At 31.0% G+C, this 21,083-nt stretch overlaps 2 protein-coding genes across 7 annotated transcripts; both read left to right on the forward strand.

The window, feature by feature from the left end:
• The first annotated feature begins 90 nt into the window (after positions 1 to 90).
• On the forward strand, positions 91 to 6,132 carry LOC105799764 (uncharacterized). Of its 6 annotated transcripts, none has more exons than XM_052621041.1 (15): positions 91 to 243; positions 319 to 467; positions 555 to 601; positions 1,065 to 1,335; positions 1,668 to 2,011; positions 2,112 to 2,397; positions 2,823 to 2,890; positions 3,477 to 3,728; positions 4,058 to 4,133; positions 4,343 to 4,419; positions 4,502 to 4,551; positions 4,676 to 4,760; positions 4,887 to 4,985; positions 5,348 to 5,702; positions 5,857 to 6,132. In XM_052621041.1, exons 2-14 carry the CDS (start codon positions 326 to 328, stop codon positions 5,576 to 5,578), a joined length of 2,028 nt encoding a protein of 675 aa, XP_052477001.1. In that variant the 5' UTR covers positions 91 to 243; positions 319 to 325; the 3' UTR covers positions 5,579 to 5,702; positions 5,857 to 6,132. The 6 variants fall into 6 exon arrangements, with proteins under 6 accessions (XP_052477001.1, XP_012485928.1, XP_052477000.1 ...); XM_012630474.2 differs by having other exon boundaries at positions 5,869 to 6,132; XM_052621040.1 differs by having other exon boundaries at positions 5,881 to 6,132.
• A 7,945-nt stretch (positions 6,133 to 14,077) lies between these two features.
• Positions 14,078 to 18,738, forward strand: LOC105799766 (cell division cycle protein 48 homolog). Its single transcript, XM_012630480.2, has 9 exons — positions 14,078 to 14,295; positions 14,382 to 14,547; positions 15,086 to 15,314; positions 15,978 to 16,744; positions 16,840 to 17,061; positions 17,175 to 17,246; positions 17,338 to 17,619; positions 17,772 to 18,131; positions 18,234 to 18,738. Exons 1-9 carry the CDS (start codon positions 14,267 to 14,269, stop codon positions 18,522 to 18,524), a joined length of 2,418 nt encoding a protein of 805 aa, XP_012485934.1. The 5' UTR covers positions 14,078 to 14,266; the 3' UTR covers positions 18,525 to 18,738.
• The last annotated feature ends 2,345 nt before the right edge of the window (positions 18,739 to 21,083 follow it).

Genomic DNA, 21,083 nt, shown 5'->3' on the forward strand with positions numbered 1-21,083 from the left:
ATATTAAAATCTTAGTTCTGAAGGAAACGGCGTCGTACTGGCCATGTTATATTATATTCTGAATTCTTTTTTTCGATAATTCTGAAAACTATTTGCTTTCTTTTATTAAACGCAGCATTTCATTAGCTACTCTTAAGACTTCTTATCTATGGTTGCTGAGAGAATGCAGTAAAACAAAGGAGGAAATTTCAGTCCTGAAAATTGCACTCAGTTGCTCTTGTCTTTCATTGAATCTAATTGCAGGTTTGTATCTTTAGACTTTTCTTTTAGCAATTTTCCTTTCGTATTGTTCAACTCTTTTTCCTGTTGTTTTGGCAGGGAGAACATGAGTCCAGTTTTGAAGACAGTCCAGACAACTCTTTCATTAAACAAGTTGAGTTCCCGCAATTATCCTAGGAAAGAAAAGAAGTTGCTTCAACATGGGTCATGCTCTTTTCCAATAAATAACGTCCAATTATCTTTCCAAGGTATGTATTTTGAAAACTGAGACTAATGGTTCAAGCTTACTTCTTTTTCTTTCTTTCATTGTTTTCACAAAGTTATTTTATTGCTAGGTGGTTTGGAGGTTGTAATTAATGTTAACAGCTCTCATAAAGAAAAGGTGCCTTGCTTCCTAGCCTTGCTTTGAGTGAATGTTATTCTTTTTCTATGAATTACATAGGTATGGATGAGCATTGGTAGTTATGAACGAGCAGTGTTAGCATATTTTTTGAAGTTTAAGACAATTGTGCTGATTGTCTTATTAATCCTGTGTAGAATACGAAGATAACTCAAAGAAGCCAGAATATGTCTTCTCATTGATCATCTGAATGAATTCTCCATATGCATGATCTATGGAATATCAACAACTTAATTCTGTAACAATGCTTAAAAGAAAAAATTTGGAAACAAACATTTTACAATTTAGGTTCATGGAATTGATTCTATGTTGTAGGGCTGGCTATTATAGCTGCATTTGTATGCCCTCTTGGCTAAATTAGCTTAAGCTGATTTAAGTTGGTGAAAACATTTTCCCCTTAAGGTAGCTGAGTTTAATTTTCTTTCCCAATTGGATTTTTACCCAGACTTGTCTCTATGATGACGGAGAATTGGAGGCCTTGCCACACGTACAAACTCTTAGAGAGTTTCCTCAAGAGGAGCTTGTTGCAAAAGTTGTTATGGTGAGATTTGATTCTACCATTTTTCTTGGAGAAAAACTGGATTTGAGTTCTCTGTCTGCTTCGAAAGCACTGTACACCATTAAGTACTTACACGAATGTGGGGCTAAAATGATTCTCGTGAGTGAATGGAGTAGGAAAATCAATCCCAAACTTCTTGATGCACAAGCTGTTGCAGGTATTTTAAGCCATTCCATCTTTTAGTTTAAGCTCTTGATGGTTTTTGTTTTCAGCAGAGAAGCTTTTACTGGTGAGCATTAACAGTTAGAAGTTAGAACCTAAACTTATTGTGTTAACATTCGGAATACTGGCATATAGTGGAGTAGCCATCTCAAAATGAAAGTACAACATTTCATTAACCTTGTCTGGAATTCATTTATGCCTATAAATAAAAGATATTGGGCCATACAGATATTAAATAATGAGGCACAATTAAATCTTTATCCAGCCTTAAACCCATTAGTTTAAAGATTGCTCTGCGGTTAATATGTTATTGTCTCTACATTTCAGATATCTTGTCATCTGTTCTCCAGCTCAAAGTTATTGCTTTAAGATGTATTTCTTGCAAATCACCACTGAGGAGGGAAGACCTGCAGAAAGCAGACATCTTTTTGCTTGAGAATCTTTCTGAATATAAAGAGGAAGTTGCCAACCGTTCAAAGTTCGCTGAACTTTTATCATCAGAAGTTGATATTCTTGTTAATGACTCATTTTGTCAGTCTCATAAAGTTCTCGCATCAACAGTTGGTGTTGCTCGTTTTTGCTATGCCTCTATGGCTGGTTTTTCCTTTGAAGAAAACCTTCATCAGCTAAAGAAGATTGCAAAAACTAAGAAAAAACCATATCTCGCAGTTGTATGGTTTTTCTTTTTTTTTTTTCCTTAGTAATTCTAGGAAAATGTTTCTATTTATTTTTGTTCTTCACTTGTCAGTAACTTGGTATGACTTGATGCAGATTGGAGGAGGCAATCTCAAGAGCAAGGCAGCGGCTTTACAATTTTTAGCATCTAGATGTGATGCATTGGTCTTTGTTGGACAAATGTCCTTTCAGATAATGCGTGCTTTAGGACACAGTATTCCAACTAATCTGGTGGAACGTGATGCACATAAAGCAGCTTTAGACATTGTTCAGTTTGCACATGATAAGAACGTTCTCATGTCATATCCAAAAGATTTTTGGTGCACAAATCAGCATCTTCCTACGGAATTGGAAGTTTTTCCTGCTCATGGAGTTTCAGCTAGTAAAATTGCATCCATTCTAATATAATTGTGTTTATTGTTTTTCCTTTTGCTTTTCGTTTTTGGTTCCTCTTTTCTATGTAAACTATGATGCAATGATCTTTTTTTCCCTTTTCTGAAATAGCTATCTTTTAAATACTTAGCCCAAAATTTGAAATTAAGTACCAAATGATTGGCTGTACGGTTTACAATGCAGTAGCCATATTTTTTAACCATTTCTCCTTCATCTTATTCATCTTTCCATTGGAAATGAATATGCTGCTATGCTGCATTTATGGTTCATATACTTTTTGCAAGTATGTTAGACTATAGCAAACTAGATATATGGTTGAGCTATTCCATTTAAATTTCTAATTCTATAATAAAAATATATATAGATAATGGTTTTTCTCTTTTAAAGTACTCATACAGAAAATTTTCTGTTTAGGTTGGCTACCTGTTGATCTTGGACCTAGGTCATTGGAAGAAATATATTCTCTGGTAACAAACTCCAAGGTAAGTGGAAATGGATATCGTAGTACTATGACAAATGCTTGTTACTTTAGGTTGAGCATAGGTCCTCCTTCATGTGAAATTGTACTGTAGCATCCTTAGTTAGTTGAGGATCTATTAAATGATCAACTTGCAAGAACATCACTGATTTTTGGCATTCAATACCTTGACATTCATAACTTTAGAAAATTTAGGGCACATTGGTGTGATTGGCTACCTAGTTACATATGCGACATGATCTGGTAGACAAATCAATCACTTTATATTACTGGTTGAGCTGCAAAGTATGTCAAACGGTATATTTGACAACCTTAATTTGATGTTAAGTTCAATGGTGACTATTAATGTTTTTATCAACCATTGAAATTATTGTTTAATTGATTTGCATTTATGCAGTAAAGCAAGCATGTATGAAGAAATTATCAATACCTATTATTTTGAAAGAAAAAAAAAATCCTATATTTTACGTGGCTGTATCATTTTTGTCCTTCGAGCTTTCTTTGTGTCAGCCATTTTCAATTAGCTCAATGCTAATTCTGGTGATTCTCATGGTCTGACTTACCTGATGCATTTGCTCAACATATTACAGAAGATTATATGGATTGGTCCAGTGAAATTCAGTTCCTCCAAACCTTGCACAGTTGGAACTTCTAAATTGGCTCAGATGCTTTGCAAACAGAGTCAATGTGAATGTGAGATAACAATTGTTGGGAGTACAGCATGTGAAGTAATAAAAAATGAATCAAACTCTTTATCTTCTTTCAATGTGCTAGAAAATGCTTCAGTTGTATGGGAGTTTCTCAAAGAACAAAAGCTGCCTGGTGTCATGTCCTTAAATAGAGTACGCCAACTGCATCTATGTTCAACTTTTACTTCGCATTACTGCCATATTGTTATTTAAAGTACATTTTTTTAGATTTTTGCATCATATCCTAGAGTAATACTTGTACATTTTGCTTTTCACTCCAAAGACCGTGGAGAAATGTGCTTGACATGTATGATAAATACTAAAGGTAGCATCATTGAAATTTCTTTATCTTCCGGATCTGATTCCTTATTTCATCTTGCATAAAATGCTAAGGATTGTTCTTAATGGTTTTAGTTTTGCAATTCAAAGATCCAAGAGTTACAGATTTTTGAGTCTGCTTAAAGTGGATGCTATCTGTGCAGGCATACCCATTTGAGATTGACTGGAGTGTGGCCTATCATGATGCATCCCAACCTTTGGTCGTTGATATTGGAAGCGGTACTTATCATGTTTCCTTAAACAAATTATTCCTATTATAGTCCCAAAAGAAAAAGAAAAAGCAAATAATGCCTTTTTGATAATGATCTATATTTATTTACTACTTCACACAATATGTAGTTTAATGGCTCACTTAGTAGAATGATTCTGTTCCTTGAGCCTTTTTTCCTCTTTATAATCAATTCTTGCATCTGGATTGTCTATGGCAGGCAATGGACTCTTTATCATGGGAATGGCCCAAAATAGGAAGGATCTGAATTTTCTTGGTTTGGAGATTAATGGAAAGGTCTGTTTTATTGTTTTCTTGGTTTTGAGATTATTATTTCACCTTTCAGTTGGTCTATCTTAATAGTGTACTAGTTTTGCAGCTTGTAAGACGTTGTCTGGATTCTGTTCATCAATCTGGCATAAGAAACGCGTAAGAGCTCTTGCAATTATTATGAAAAAGATGTATTGTGATAAAGACTAATTGAAGAATTATATCACTTTTGACCTGACTTCAGTTCAGTATCATCACCATGTTGCTTCGGTCATATGTGTAGGTACTTTATTGGTTCAAATGCAACAACGACATTCCGTTCCATTGTCTCCAGTTACCCAGGAGAATTGGTTCTTGTTTCAGTTCAGGTAGACAACAATATTCACTGAGTTCAAGTTGTGATATTCTCTTTCTTTTTGGAAATGCAAAATAGGCTTTGTTCCTCTCCTTTATGCAAATATTGAACTTTAAGCATACTTACTTTTTCCATTTAGTGTCCAAACCCGGATTTTAACAAACCAGAAAATAGGTGGAGCATGCTGCAAAGGTCGTTAATTGAAGCAGTGGCTGATCTTCTTGCATCTAAGGGGAAGGTAACATAATTTTGTTGCAATACATGAGCCCCTGAGGTTCCATCATGTGCATCACAAGTTCTAATATTCCTCCACTTCTTTGATGAAATTATCACCAGCAAGAAGATTAATTCATAACATTATTGAAAATACTATTTGCAGTTGATCGGATGTGTTTTCCTTTGTGTTCTTTTATGCCATTGTTGATTACAACATAACAGATGGTAGTTATATCTTACGTTGGCGTTAAACGGAACATCTGAAATTGCAGTGATTTGATAATAATCAAGTGATAGTAAATGTGATTTACAAAAGGCCATGCTCAGTTGCAACTAAGCCAACAATGAGTCATATAGTTGGTTTATTGGTTATTTTATTCTCAGGTCTTTCTGCAATCTGATGTCGAAGCAGTTGCTATGAGAATGAAAGAACAGTTTCTGCAGTACGGAAAGGGAAAACTTCATCTTTCGCATGATCAATACAATATAAGAATCAATGGAAATGCATGGCTCGAGGAGAACCCATTTGGCATTCGTTCGGACTGGGAGCAACATGTTATAGATAGAGGCGCTCCTATGTACAGATTAATGCTTTCCAAATCAACTGGCTCTTGAATAAATTATTGGGCATTTTCTGGTTTTAAGACATTATTCGTAGCTGAACTATCCACATATTGCTTGAAGATCACCTGTAACAGAACTCGGTGCTGGTACAGACATGGTCTACCCTTTCTTGGAAGTAAGTTTAGTCATATGCTTCCTCATATTGCTAATCCAACAAGCTTCAATTTTGTGTTATGCCATTCTAGAGAAGGGTAAAGCTATTAATTCTTCCAAGTTCCATGGTTGCATCTTGTCAGTTCTTTTTTTTTTTATATAAAAAATCTTATCAGGTTGTTAATCAGATGATCATGCAGATACATGCCAAGCACACTTCCTTGAAATTTGTTTTGCCGGACATTGGAAGCAACTGCAATTTACATGATTGTTGAGACGTTTGTGAGAAACTGCTTGACAAGCAATTCTGCCAATAGGGAATTGAGTTAGCCAAGAATTAGACCCAATAAGCCAATAATTCTTGTTCTGTGTATTTATCATGTTACAGTCGTGTTTTAAGATATTTTGTATTTTATATAAAATTTCATAGGTTAATACATCGTATTTTATAACTTCAGCTTTCTCATATTTCATTGCAACTAGAAAGTTAAAAAAAAAAAGAAAAACCCTGCATGTTTTTGGTTGAATTGTATGGTAGGCATATGCATTCGACGAAAGAGTTTGTTGATTTTAGGGTTTATTAGCATGAGAAAATTCAAATGTTAACAGAATAAACCATGTATAATTGATGAGTTATAAGATTGTGTTGATAAGTTATAAGATTGATAGCATAAATTTTTAGTATAAATATCCTTGTAATTGTTGAAGTTCAATGCAATAGAAGTTGAATTCTTCCTCCTATATTTGTTGCTCTCCGATTTCTAGTCTAAAACTTTAGATTCGGGGTTTTTTTTAATCTCTCAAACCCTATAAATCCAAATTTTACATCTATCCAATTAGGCTTGTTTTCTCTTCTCATTGCCTCCCTTAATGGAGTTTTAGCCTCATTTTTCAAGCAAACTTCAAAGTTCAATGACCGAATCTTTTATGGATAAGCTTCACACACCACCAACAATTTTTAGGTTTTGTTCATGTGATGACGCATGAAGTCACCACCATTGACTTTGCTGTTGCTTTTTGGACCTCCCTAATTGTTATTGACTTCATCGGTGCTGGTTTGAGTTTTCTAATTAGTGCTATTTTTGGTTACTATATATATATATATACATATATATATATATTACATGTGTTTTTGGAAATTGCTAGTGTGAACTACAAAAGCTAGATGCAATCTCAATTGCATTTTAAGAAACATCTATCAGATTATTATAACCTTAATTGATTCGCATATTTTGAATAAATTTATTTGGAGTTTTAATTACTTATCTTTAAGGATTTTTAACAACCCATTATTGAAAATATATTGTGCAAAAATCAAATCAAGTAAAGATCGAATTAAGACTTTCAATGTTATTGAAGTTTCCATAAATAAGAAATTTAATCTTCATGGAGTTTGATATCAAGAAAATTTGTGCCAATATACTCTTTATTGAAGACATATTTGAAAGTTATTTTGTGTAATTAGATACACATTAAATGTATTTTGTCAAGCCACGTTATACTACACATAGAACAACTTGTTTAAGTTTAATATACATGGGAGAGGAGCACTTAACTAGTTCATTAAAGAATTGGTTTTAGTGCATATTTATGTGAGTAAATTATTTTGTTTATCAATTTATAAATACAAGTTTGTATCGAATGGATAATTTCTTGTGTAATTAGAATTTTATCTTTAATGTACCACCTTACAACGAAACTGATTTAGGTGAATTTGATAAATTTCAACATAATTTCTTTAAGAGAATTTCTTTGTAAAAATCTTATATAACAGCATATAAATACTGATCAACCTGAACTAAGTAAAGGATTTCGAACCACCCATCTTGAGTAAAAGAACCAATAGGATCTAGTTTAGAGACTCATCAATGACACCCCCGGAAAAACATCATGAACCAAGTCAACAATACTTTGACCCACAATATCCCACTATAACTAATAAAATTTGGTATCAAAAGAAACTACCTCTCTCAACTAGCTATCTCCTAATTCGAAAGGCAAAGAAATTGGCCTTGTAACGAAAACTGACCCAACCATGGCCTGTCAATACCATATAGTCGAGAATAAAAGTCAATAACATTAGCCTTCAAAATCTCCTGGTCAAAACACCAATTACTACTCGTAACTTTAAAGCTTTGATTACCTTTTTTGCACAAGAGACTCACTATGAAAATAATTTATGATTCGATCACCATTACTCAACCACTCACATCTTGATTTTTGTTGTCATAATATTTTTTCCTGAATAAGTTCTATTTTTAGTGAAATTTTCTGACAACAAAGTCTCTTAAAATCATACAAATCAAGAGCATGTGGAATCTCTTAAATCAAGAAATGGACTAGCCTAAAAATATTACCTAACACCTCCCCATTCCACTTCTGAAGTGTCTCAATGAGCTTACTTAACCCACCAAAGCACTCTAAGGCCATCAACTCTTTTGAACTTTGGATGGGACATCCAACTAACCAAGAAACAAAGTAGACCCTTCTTTCGAGCATTCAAATCCTCAATAGATATGAGAATGGGACAATGATCATATTTTAACTTGTGCAGATGTCTAACCAAAGAATCAAGAGCAAAATTATCCCATTTTAAGTTACAAATAGCTTTGTCCGATATTTTTGATAAATTCCCACACATCCAAGTATACTTAGGACTAATGAATCCCATATCACAAAGCCCATGATGAAACACAAAATCGTAAAACAACTTGCAACATGTATTCCGAACATTGGCACCTCCCTGATGTTCCGAGCTACACAAAATGGAATTGAAATCTCCAGTGGTAAGCAAGATAATTTAATACCTATATTATTCAAGAGTGAGTAAATAAAGAAATTTGAGATAACAGTAACTGTTTTTGTCAAACCTTATAATAAAAAATAGATGAAGTTTCTTTGATTTTAAAATATAAATATTTGAGAGGAGGATGGAACTAAATTATTAAAAGATAATTTAGACAAAACTTCTTACATTAAAATAACAATGATTGAGATATCAACGGAACGGAAGATACTATATTATTTTGTATAAAAGAAGTTAGAGAAAAGTAAAGTATCATGAATTTGTGATTTAAATTTGGATACATCATGTTATTTAAGTGATTATGAACTTAATATCTATTAAATAAGATTTCAATTTGAACCTTATGGATAAAAAATAACTTTGAGAGAACTTTTTCTTATTTAAAGGATCAAAATCTAATGTGATTAGTGAATGTGAAAAGTTCTTAAATATAATAAAAATCATTTTTTTAAGTTCATCGTATAAATAAAATGCCGCTTCACCCAATGAGCTATTGGGTCTAAGGATTTAGTGAGCTGGATCGAATTGCTATTACCTTGCTCAAAAAAAAAGAAAATGCTAGGTTTGTCTATGAGTAAACCGATTGGGGTTTAGCACGTTAAGCTGAAATGTCAGAGTTTGGTGATGAGAGTGGAAAGTTGTAGTGGGTTCGATAACTTGCTTTGAGTTGGGTGAAAGCATATAGAATTTGAACACTTTTCCCTTTTTGGGAAATTAAAGATTCAAATGCAATTGCTTTTCCCTACTAGGGAATATATATCTACCTTGTAATGTTAGCAAACAAATAAAAAAGTGACTAAATTATATCCTCATTTTATTTTCTAAATATTATTATGTTGTACTCATACTTCATGTTGAGTTGATTATTTGTTTATATCAAATTATAGAGTAAAAAAATTAAAAATTATAATATACTCTAAGCAAGACTTTCAAAACCGAATTGATGGTCGAACTAATCAAGCCACTAATTTATATGGTTCGATTGAATAAATCATTAAAAAATAAAAAAACCAGTTCAATTGGTTTTTTAGTCTGATTCAACTAATTCGTACTGGTTTGTGAGTCAATTGGTATGATGCCTCTCCTTGGATTGATACCCCGATTGGAATTTAGTCCTCCTATTTTTATTTTCAATAATTTAATCCCTTTATTTTTTGGATTTATAAATTTTCTTTCCAATTATATATAACCACGTAACATTTTAATTGAAAAGTTGATGGTATTAACTATTTGAACTAATTAATTATATTATAAAAATATTAAATAAATTAATAATATTATAAAATATATATAGAGACCAAATTATGTTAGAGATTAAATTATAAGGATTAAAATCTCAAATTTAAGCATATTGATTGACCAAAACTGAAAATTAACCACTTTTATATGTTAGAAATTAAAATATAAGGATTAAATATCAAATTTAAACATATTAAAAGACCAAAATTAAAATTAACCACTTTTACAAAATGTAAAAAGAAAAAGAAAAAAAAGCATGGTGAGTGTGTCATATGTCGAAAATCCTTTCAAACTTACTTTAATATATAAGTATAAAAAGTATAGATGTGACAAGTTCATTAGCCCTCCTTGGAATGAAAATTTTTCATTTAACTATATTTATAATTTATAAAATTTTAAATTAGTAATGATAAAATTGTATTTTGTCTTCTAAAATTATAAAATTTGATTTAATATTTTAAAATTATAAAGATATAGACTATTAAAATATAATATTACATTTACTATTATAAAATATACAATTTAATTCTACCTAAAAATTTCTAATTTCAAACTTGCAAGTAACATGATAAAATTGTGTTTTATACTATTATAATATCTAAACAAACACTTGGTAAACATGCCCTCTTTAAAATGAAAAATTTTCATTTCGTTTTTATAATTTATAAAATTTTAAATTATTAATGGTAAAATTGTATTTTAGACCTAAAAATAATAAAAATTTTGTTTTAATCCTTAAAATTTTAAAAATATAAACTATTAAAAATGTAAAAATATTTTTACGATTTATACGATTTAATTCCACCCAAAAATATTTTCTAATTTCACTGTTGCGAGTAACATGATAAAATTGTGATATATAAACAAACACTTGGTAAACATCTCTTATTTTCAAATTGCAAATATTTTATAATTCAAGTATAAAATCAAGTTTCATTTTAAGAAAACTAGCCCGGCACCGAACAAGAAATGTCAGGAGTGAAAATAAGCAAATATTTATGTAAAAGTAAATTATGAAGGACTTAGTTGTCAATTTTTGAAAAATCGAAGTTTTGTTTTTCTTTTGTTATTTTGTTTGTTCGTAAGGATGAAATTAGACTTAAAAATAAAATGAGGAGGGTTAGGAAAAACGAATGAGAGGTCGAAATTTTGATAAAAAAAAGAATGAATAATATCAAATTATTTTAGAGGGTTATATGTAATGATTTTAATATTACCTCTTTTGTAGGAAATCTAAAATTCTCATAGTAATATAAAAATTTTGACATTTTATTCTTTTTAATAATTTTAATTCCACAACCAAATAATAATAATAAGTGGGTAATTAAATAGTCCAATCCTTTAACATATCTTTCAAATAACATTTTAATTATGTTTATCATTATAAATTGAAATTTCATATTTTATAGCAATTAAATTTTCCGATTCTTTAATATATCTTTCAAGTGACATTTTAATTATGTTTATTATTATAAGTAAATTTCATATTTTATTTTGTTTATGCCTAAAATGTTACCTTTATAATAATTTCATCATTTTTTTATAATTGTGATCCCTTAAACAATAACGAATGATGTGTTCTAATAAAATATCTATTTTTCCTATTAATTCTATTAAAAATCCTAATTGTTTAATGTTATTTCTCAATTTAAATATATTTATTTAAAAAATATCAATTTAACTTACTAAATAAATGTATTGATTTATTCGTAGCATAAAATACTACAAGTATAACCCATTGTATGATAAAGAATTAAAAACATAAATAAATTTTATGAATATAATTTAATAAAATGTATTTTACGTAATTTTACATTCCATAAATGAAACAACAAAATCTTATGTTTTAACCAAATAAACCAAACAATATAATGTAAATTGGTAATATGTTAAGTAATCTTGCATCCTAATAATTTTGTTACCAATAATGTGTTTGGTTCATATTATCTTGCATTACATCTTGTAATCTTACATTATAGATTAAAGTTACCTTGTTTGGATTTGAAACATTCCGAGTACCCTACATCTCACAATTTCAAATAATGTCAAGATGTTGGAGTATAAGACGTGATCTTAATATCACCAATTCCTTGAGTTATTTAAGATGTTGGTAATCTGAGTGTAACCCATTCCTAACGTAATATAAAGTTTTAAAAAAATTTACCATTGTTTTTGTTATTTTAATTAATTTCTTTATTTTTCTCAAATAAAATTTAAGTCTAAATAAAATAAAAATCTATATTTTTTAAATGAAGAAACAATAGATGTCATACTTCAAAATTATAATAATTATATTTATTCTAAATATATTACATATAATTATGGTCATGATTTATAAATTTATTTGAACACTTTATATTTACTTATTAATATTTATAATCTTGCAAACTAAAAACCAAAATCATTTATTTCAACTAAATAAACTAAACAGATAAATAAAATATACGCGATATTCCATTCTATAATTTTATTATTTGTAAGAATTTTAAAAAATATATTATTAAATGCGTTACATCTCTGTGTCAAAGTGGGGCCCAAAACTGCAAAAATGAATGGGCTCGCTAGTAATCGGAAATGAGCTACACTCCGCATTTCCATAGCTTATCTTAAAGATAGAAATACAATGATTTGTATTTATTTGTTTTTACTATCACTGTATATATGATTTTTAATTTTATATAATTTTATATATAAATTTTTAATTTGATTCAATTCTTATAAATTATTAATATTATTTTATATTTATACATTACATATATAAATAATTATATTTATCCAATATAAAAATAAATTGATGTATTTATTTCTTTAGATGTGTGTGATTAAATTAAAATTAAAGTTTTAAATATACATTTGAACCACAATTAAAGTTTCACGTGCATAATTGCATCAATTTAAAGTTCATGTATACAACTGCACATCAAATGAAAGTTCATATATGATTTTGAAATTTATCTCTTTATAATTTGATTTTAATCCCATTCGAATTGGAGTAGTATTTAGGTAAATACCTTTTAATAATGTTGATTCTAGAATCTGATTTTAATTTTAAATATGTGAACAAAAATTATTTTCATTTTTATAGAGTGCATTTGGTTGAAAATTTTAAAAATTTTAAAAAAATTAAAATGCTAATAATTTAGAATCCATCAATTTAAAATGCTAGCCTTTGTAATTGTTGTTTTAGATAATTAATTGATTTAGGAGAAATTAGATTATTAAAATTTTACAAATTAAAAACTATTTATAAAAGAAGAATAATTATATGAAAACTAAATAGTATAAACATATCCAATAAAAATTATAAATGGTTTAACAAAATAAGTATTAAAAATATATATTAGACTTCAATAAAATGGTTTTAAGTTTTTTTGTCTTATAGTTAAATTAAATAAAAATATTATTTTTGAAAACCATCTATTTAAAAATAAAATTAACCTACCGAAATTCCTTTTGAAATTGCTCACAAATCATTAATATATTTACTTCAACAATCCATGTTTACTTTTAGAATCTTGAAAGCATCTATACAAATAAAATCTTTCTTATAAATCCTTTATCCAAACACGTTTTAATCACTTGGTATCGTATTTAAATTTCTATTATTTCTTTTAAGTTATCTTTTTCTTTTTGGTATTATGTTTTGTGTGGAGATAATTCAATGGCTCTCCCAACAATCCAATTTTTGTTGGGATTGAAAAGAAAAATAGTAATAACAAAGAAGGAAAAGAAAATTCACATCTGGAGCATGGAAGATTCTAGAGAATAAAAAATGGTTGAACTAGTGCCAGAATAATGGATCTTTAATATCTTACCCACATGTTTTATTCCTTTGTTGAATTAACAACTATGGATAAAAGCTCTTCCCCCCTGATGCAACAATAACAGCACCAATAATTGGAGCAACTCCATAAAAAATAATTAAAATAAGAAGCATAATAAGATAGTGAAGCAAGGTTATTTCCAAAGTACAAAATAACTTCTCCTCTCTTCTTTTTTTTTTTCTAATTAATGTAAATAACATTTTTTATTTGTATAAAATTATAATGCTACTGATGATTTTTGAAAGTTGTTGATGTTAAAAATTTGAGGGTGGAAAGAACTAGACTTTTGTTTAACCTACTCTCAGACAAATTAAATATTACCTACTAGAATTTGAGTAAGTTAAAAATTGAAAAAAATATATAGTGAGAGGATCTCTCAAACTTATTGCAATTCTTAAATTGATAAAACAACAAAATGTATCAATAAATATATTGGTCATACAAATGAAAAAAAAAATTTGATAATTTTCTTTTTCCAAATATATATAAGAGTAGGTTAAGAAAATTACCAAAGGCCGAGTTCGAAAATCGAAAAGCAAAGGAGGAGAGTTGCAATCTGACTAAAACAACCTTATCTTTCCAAACAAGAAAACGGAGCTGCCTTTTAATTCTCCTTATAAATAACCCACCGCTTTTCTTCACATCCCACATACATATTCCACCAAACCCCAAAGCTTATTCTTATTTTTTCGGTTCTTTAATCGACCCAAATTCACCATGTCTAACCAAGCAGAATCATCTGACTCGTGAGTACCCAGATTTTCTTCCCTCCTTTTCTTTGATGGGTTTGTTTTATATTTTACTTAATTTGGTTCCGATTTTGTGTTTTCAGGAAGGGGACTAAGAAGGATTTTAGTACTGCGATCTTGGAAAGAAAGAAGGCACCGAACCGACTTGTTGTTGATGAGGCAATCAACGATGATAACTCTGTTGTTGCTCTTCATCCTGATACCATGGAAAAGCTTCAGCTTTTTCGCGGTGACACTATCCTGATCAAGGTTTCTACTTCAGATTTGGATTTTATTTAATCTCCCTTCTTTGGGTTCTTTTAGTTTTCTGATTTCTTTTGCTTAATGGGTATTCGTTCGTCTTAGTTGGCTTTTTGTGTGTGTGTGTGTGTTTTAGGGTTTCGTTTGCAGTAAGATGTTTGAAATTTTTGGGTTTATTTTGATGGATTTCCTGGGGTTTTGTTGGAGTTTGTATTCATCTTCAATTTAGGTTATACTTGTGGTAGATTGGCTGTAAAAAGCAGGTGCGTGGGCTGTTACATGATATGTTGTCGTGGGTCAAATTTTTCTCTAGTTTCTGTCAATAGTTTAGTTAACCCAGATAATTTGCTAAGTCTGTCAGCAAAGATTGTATCTTTACCGAGGAATGTGCAACAATAGTTTTGTGGGCATTGCCTGTTTGAAGCTTTCTTTTTTATGTGGCTGGATAGTCATTGAATTGTATTTCTTCTTATAAATATAAATTTTCAATGCCTTTAAGCTTCTATCTTGTTAATCTTGTCCCTTGCACTATTCTTTTGGTCCACAGGGGAAAAAGAGGAAAGATACCATTTGCATTGCTCTTGCTGATGACACATGCGATGAGCCAAAGATCAGGATGAATAAGGTTGTGAGGTCAAACTTGAGGGTTAGACTAGGTGATGTTGTCTCTGTGCATCAGTGTCCTGATGTCAAGTATGGAAAACGTGTGCACATCTTGCCCGTGGATGACACAATTGAAGGGGTTACTGGAAATCTCTTTGATGCTTACCTGAAACGTGAGTTTATTCTTTATCTTTTAATCTGAACGTATATTTAGTATTGTCTTCATAATTTATTAGTGATAGTTTTGGTTAGGTAAAGAGGTGAAGTAGTTTTTTTTCTCTTAATCAATAGTAAGACGAGAGTATAAGATGTGGTTTCTTAATACGCTCACTGATTTCTTGATTAATATAAATGAGAGTAATTGATTAATTGGATAAATAACTTTTAATCTTATTCAAGAGACTTCCTGCTTCTCCCCCCTCTTTCTTTCCTTCTCTCTCTCTCTATATGTGATGTTGAAAGTACTTTATAGTCTGTCTTTCCTTTTTTGTTGGTATCTTTATCCATGCATCTGAGGTGGACTGTTATAGTTTATAGGAGGCTCAGTTATATGTGTGGATGTAACTGCATTATAACTACTCTCCTGTATCACTAGTCATATGCTGATAATAGATGCCTCATATTACAATTATACACTGGACTTAATGTTGAATTTTTGACAACGTTGTAGTTTGGCATTTAATTGCGTGTACTTGTCTGCATTATAATTGCTCTCCTGTATCACTTGTCATATGCTGATAAACAATGCCTCTTAACATAATTATGCACTAAACTTATTGTTGAATTGTTGACAATGTGGTCCATAAATACTGACTGCCGTAGTTTGGCATTTACAGCTTACTTTCTGGAAGCATACCGTCCAGTGAGGAAGGGTGACCTCTTCCTTGTGAGAGGTGGAATGAGAAGTGTGGAATTCAAGGTTATTGAGACTGACCCTACTGAGTACTGTGTGGTTGCCCCAGATACTGAGATATTCTGCGAGGGAGAGCCTGTAAGGAGAGAAGATGAGGATAGATTAGATGAGGTAGGTTATGATGATGTTGGTGGAGTGAGAAAACAGATGGCTCAGATTCGGGAATTAGTGGAACTTCCACTGAGGCATCCGCAGCTCTTTAAATCAATTGGTGTGAAGCCACCAAAAGGAATTTTGCTTTATGGACCTCCCGGATCTGGAAAGACTTTGATTGCACGTGCTGTTGCAAATGAAACTGGTGCTTTCTTTTTTTGCATCAATGGTCCTGAGATCATGTCAAAATTGGCTGGAGAGAGTGAAAGCAATCTCAGAAAAGCATTTGAAGAAGCAGAGAAGAATGCACCATCTATTATATTCATTGATGAAATCGATTCAATTGCTCCCAAGCGAGAGAAGACCCATGGTGAAGTTGAGAGGAGAATAGTCTCTCAGCTTTTGACATTGATGGATGGGCTTAAATCCCGTGCACATGTCATTGTTATTGGGGCCACAAATCGTCCCAATAGCATTGATCCAGCTCTCCGAAGGTTTGGAAGGTTTGATAGGGAAATTGATATTGGCGTACCTGATGAAGTTGGCCGTCTTGAGGTTCTTCGCATCCACACAAAGAACATGAAGCTGTCTGACGATGTAATGTCAAAAGCTTTTCTTTCCTAGAACATCTTTTCACTTCTCTTCCTTTCCAAAGAACTAGTGAATCTAATGTACTTCACTTAATAATGCAGGTTGATTTAGAAAGAATTGCCAAGGACACACATGGTTATGTTGGTGCTGATCTTGCAGCTCTTTGTACTGAGGCAGCATTACAGTGCATCAGGGAAAAGATGGATGTGATTGACTTGGAAGATGAGTCAATAGATGCGGAGATACTCAACTCTATGGCAGTTAGCAATGAGCACTTCCAGACTGCTCTTGGAACAAGCAATCCATCAGCATTACGTGAAACTGTGAGTACTGACAAAGATACTTCTATTGATGAACAGCTTTCTTGCTGATTATAATTTTTCCTTCGGGAGTCGGTTCTGATTATAATTAACCCTTTCCTTACATGCTTGGTCAGGTTGTTGAAGTGCCTAATGTAAGTTGGGAAGATATTGGAGGCCTGGAGAATGTTAAAAGGGAGCTTCAAGAGGTAATAGAATTTACTGGTTTGATTACTTTCCATTCTTTCTCCTCTTTACTCTTTTTGAAAAATGGGATTAATTTTCTACTTTGTAATGCAGACTGTTCAATATCCAGTGGAGCATCCTGAGAAGTTTGAGAAGTTTGGTATGTCACCCTCAAAGGGAGTATTGTTCTATGGCCCTCCAGGATGTGGTAAAACACTTCTGGCCAAAGCTATTGCCAATGAATGTCAGGCAAACTTCATTAGTGTCAAGGGTCCAGAATTACTCACAATGTGGTTTGGAGAGAGTGAAGCTAATGTGCGTGAAATTTTTGACAAGGCTCGCCAGTCTGCTCCTTGTGTCCTCTTCTTTGATGAACTTGATTCAATTGCAACCCAGGTGTGTTCAAGGCTAATGAATTCTCATGTCTTTATGGATTATGAGTTTCGTTCTGTGTTATGAGATTACTCTAGAATGAAATTATGCTTGTCAATATTCGATGTTCTTAGTCTTGCATGTCTTCTAACCGAGCTTCATGTTATATACTGTAGAGAGGAAGCAGTGTAGGTGATGCTGGGGGTGCTGCTGATAGGGTTCTGAATCAACTTCTTACTGAGATGGATGGCATGTCTGCCAAGAAAACAGTTTTTATAATTGGAGCCACCAACCGACCTGACATTATTGATCCTGCCCTTTTGCGACCCGGTCGTCTTGATCAGTTGATCTACATTCCCCTCCCTGATGAGGATTCTCGCCATCAGATCTTTAAGGCTTGCTTGAGGAAATCACCACTTGCAAAAGAGGTTGACCTCAGAGCTCTTGCCAAGTATACTCAAGGTTTTAGTGGGGCTGATATTACTGAAATTTGTCAGCGCGCATGTAAATATGCCATCAGAGAGAACATTGAAAAGGTTCGACTATGCCAAATTTATGTTCTGTGCTGTAGATGGTAGAATGTGCAATGTTCTCATGAGGTTGGGATTATAACATTAGATATCTTATGTAATTCTCAGGATATTGAGAGAGAAAGGAGGAGAGCGGAGAACCCTGAAGCTATGGAGGAAGATGTGGATGATGAAGTGGCAGAAATCAAGCCTGCTCATTTTGAGGAATCAATGAAGTTTGCTCGTAGGAGTGTCAGTGATGCCGACATCCGCAAATACCAGGCATTTGCTCAAACGCTGCAGCAGTCAAGGGGATTCGGGAGTGAGTTTAGGTTCGCTGAAACTGGTGCAAGGCCTGCAGCATCTGACCCTTTTGCAGCTTCCGCTGGAGGAGCCGATGAAGATGACCTCTACAGTTAAGATCATCTGTCTGTGTCTTTAGTTATGGTGACAAAAGCGGACCGTTCTTTTTGTTTTTTAATATAGTGTAGTATTAAATTTGACTGGATGGATGTAGAAGCTCCTTGGCACAACCTTTCAGCAGGAGAAAGGGGGGGGGGGGGCTGCCCCTGGGAGTTCATAAAATACTGTGCTTTTCCTTTATTTTGGGATTTAAAGATTTTACAAGATTAAATTTCTGTGTCCCTTTTGGATTATTTTTATGTTTGTGCGTGTGGTATATGAAATATGAATGACAACCAAATAAGTCCTTGCCTTGAGCTTCACCACCAATTTGTTGGCTTTAAGAACATAAAATTATTGATACAACTATACTATCGCTGTGACTCCTGTTTGCAGTCATTTTCTTAAAACAAAATAGAGGGTAAAGTTTTCTGTCCTATAACAAATATGACTAAATTCGTTGAATTTCTTATGAAACAAGTGTAAAACATTGAGGGATATTTTACCTATCAAAAGTAGTTCAAAACTGAAGAAATTAATTGTTTTTGTGATAAATTGAGAATTTAAGAATTAATAGTTATACTTAAAATTTTAAAGAATTGAGAGTTATTATGTTATTATACTTAAAACTGCAATTTAAAAGATAATACTAAAAGAACCAATAAACTAAAATAAAGAGAATTGAAAAATTTACCATTTGCGTCTTATTATGTTTAAAGGATTGACTAATAATCTTAATTTTGTTAATTCATTTTTTAATAGATTATCAAACATGGTTTAAATTATTCCATTTTCTAAAAGCGATTAATTACCTGAGAGCGACGACAGAATTAAACTAGTTCAGTAGTTTGCATAGTTATATGATTCACAGGTTAATTAGTGCATCAATTAAAAATATATTTAATTATTTTGTGATTTTAATAATAAATTTTAAATAAATATTAGTTTTAAAAATTCCAAAACACAACTTTTAAAATTTTCATTTAAAGTATGAAACTGCTTAAATTTAATAAAATATAGTTTTTCTATTATAAGAACTGTATCAAATTTGTTGTTTTATAATTAAAATGGATCAATTTAGTCCTTATACTATTAAAAAGAATCGTAATAAGTTCAATTGCAGTTCAATTCTAAACAAAAAAATTTCACTAACAAAATCATAAAACTTTAAATATTAACTCTATCAAGCAGTAAATGACATTTTTATATAATAAATGTTAACTCTATTCTAATTTGATCTTTATTTAATTCTTTTTAATGGTTGAGAGTAATAATAGGACTAATTTGACCAGGTTCCTATCTCAAGTACATAAACTAAAAATACAATTATAATGTTTTAAATATTTTTATATAGATTTATTAATTTAAAATACTTATGGGAAATATATTTTATTGAAATCAAATTCATAGGTATAAATAGTTTGAAAAAGTTCGAAAATGTCTAAAAATTAAATTTGATTATAATTTAAGATATACTCTTTTCTTATAAATATTTTTATTTTTAAATAATATTTTTGTTTATACGATGATGATTTAAACCTAAACTATTGTTAAGGTAGATGAACACTCGATTAAGAGGCCACAATTTAGAGTTTTTTTAAATTAATGTAAATACCTTTTAATTTTATTTAATTTATTTTTAAATATATTTAATTAAAAAATTAAAAATTAAAAAAACTTTTAAACATTTTAAAATTTTAACATTATCTAAAAATTTTATTGAAGTTTTTACATTTAAAGGAATAGATTTAACCTAGTATTAATTAAATATTAAATAATTAATGAGTCAATATTTATAAATGTTTTGTTTTACTTACAACAACCGTTAAGGACATATGTATACAAACAATATTAATGTGAATTTTATTTAAACCAACCTATTCAAACATTAGAAATATAAATAATGAATAAACTATACTTAAAACATTAGATCCTAACATATTGATCTATCTTTATGTGAAACATATTGAATTTTATTTAAACGGTTAATAAAATTTTATTTTTAAATAAATTATCTACTACTAAAGTCGCGATCCATCATTATATGAAACATGTCGTGGTAGCAACCCTTAGAATTAATTTGTTTTGATATATAAGCTCCTCCTCCAATTGTTTTTGTTAAATATTGGGCTATAATTGAATTTTTTAATAAACTCATTAAATAATTTCAATCATATTGGGAGAGAATATCAAGCTCTACAACACTATCAATAACGATTTGATTTTTGTTGGTGTCAAAAAATTCAGTTTGGTCAAATTTTTTTAAACCGAGAGAACCCAAAGTACGAGTTAGTCTGAATTCTTCTGACAACAGATGTGACGTTTTGTATTCAAAATCGGCGACTCCATTGATGTGAAGTGTAACACTACTTTACCGAAAACACCAGTTTACAGAAAAGCTCTTGTCCAAACACACCCAAGCAAAACGAATGTGCTGAATGAAAACACTGCTACATTACTGAAACAGGTCGAGCTTAGTTATACCATTCATCTGTACCACCAAAATATTGAGATCAGGCCTTTGCCACTATCGTTTATGCAATAAACCATTTACCTTCTCCAAAGCTAAACCACACA

This window comes from Gossypium raimondii, chromosome 9 (genome assembly GCF_025698545.1).
Source record: "Gossypium raimondii isolate GPD5lz chromosome 9, ASM2569854v1, whole genome shotgun sequence".
Lineage (NCBI taxonomy): Eukaryota > Viridiplantae > Streptophyta > Magnoliopsida > Malvales > Malvaceae > Gossypium > Gossypium raimondii.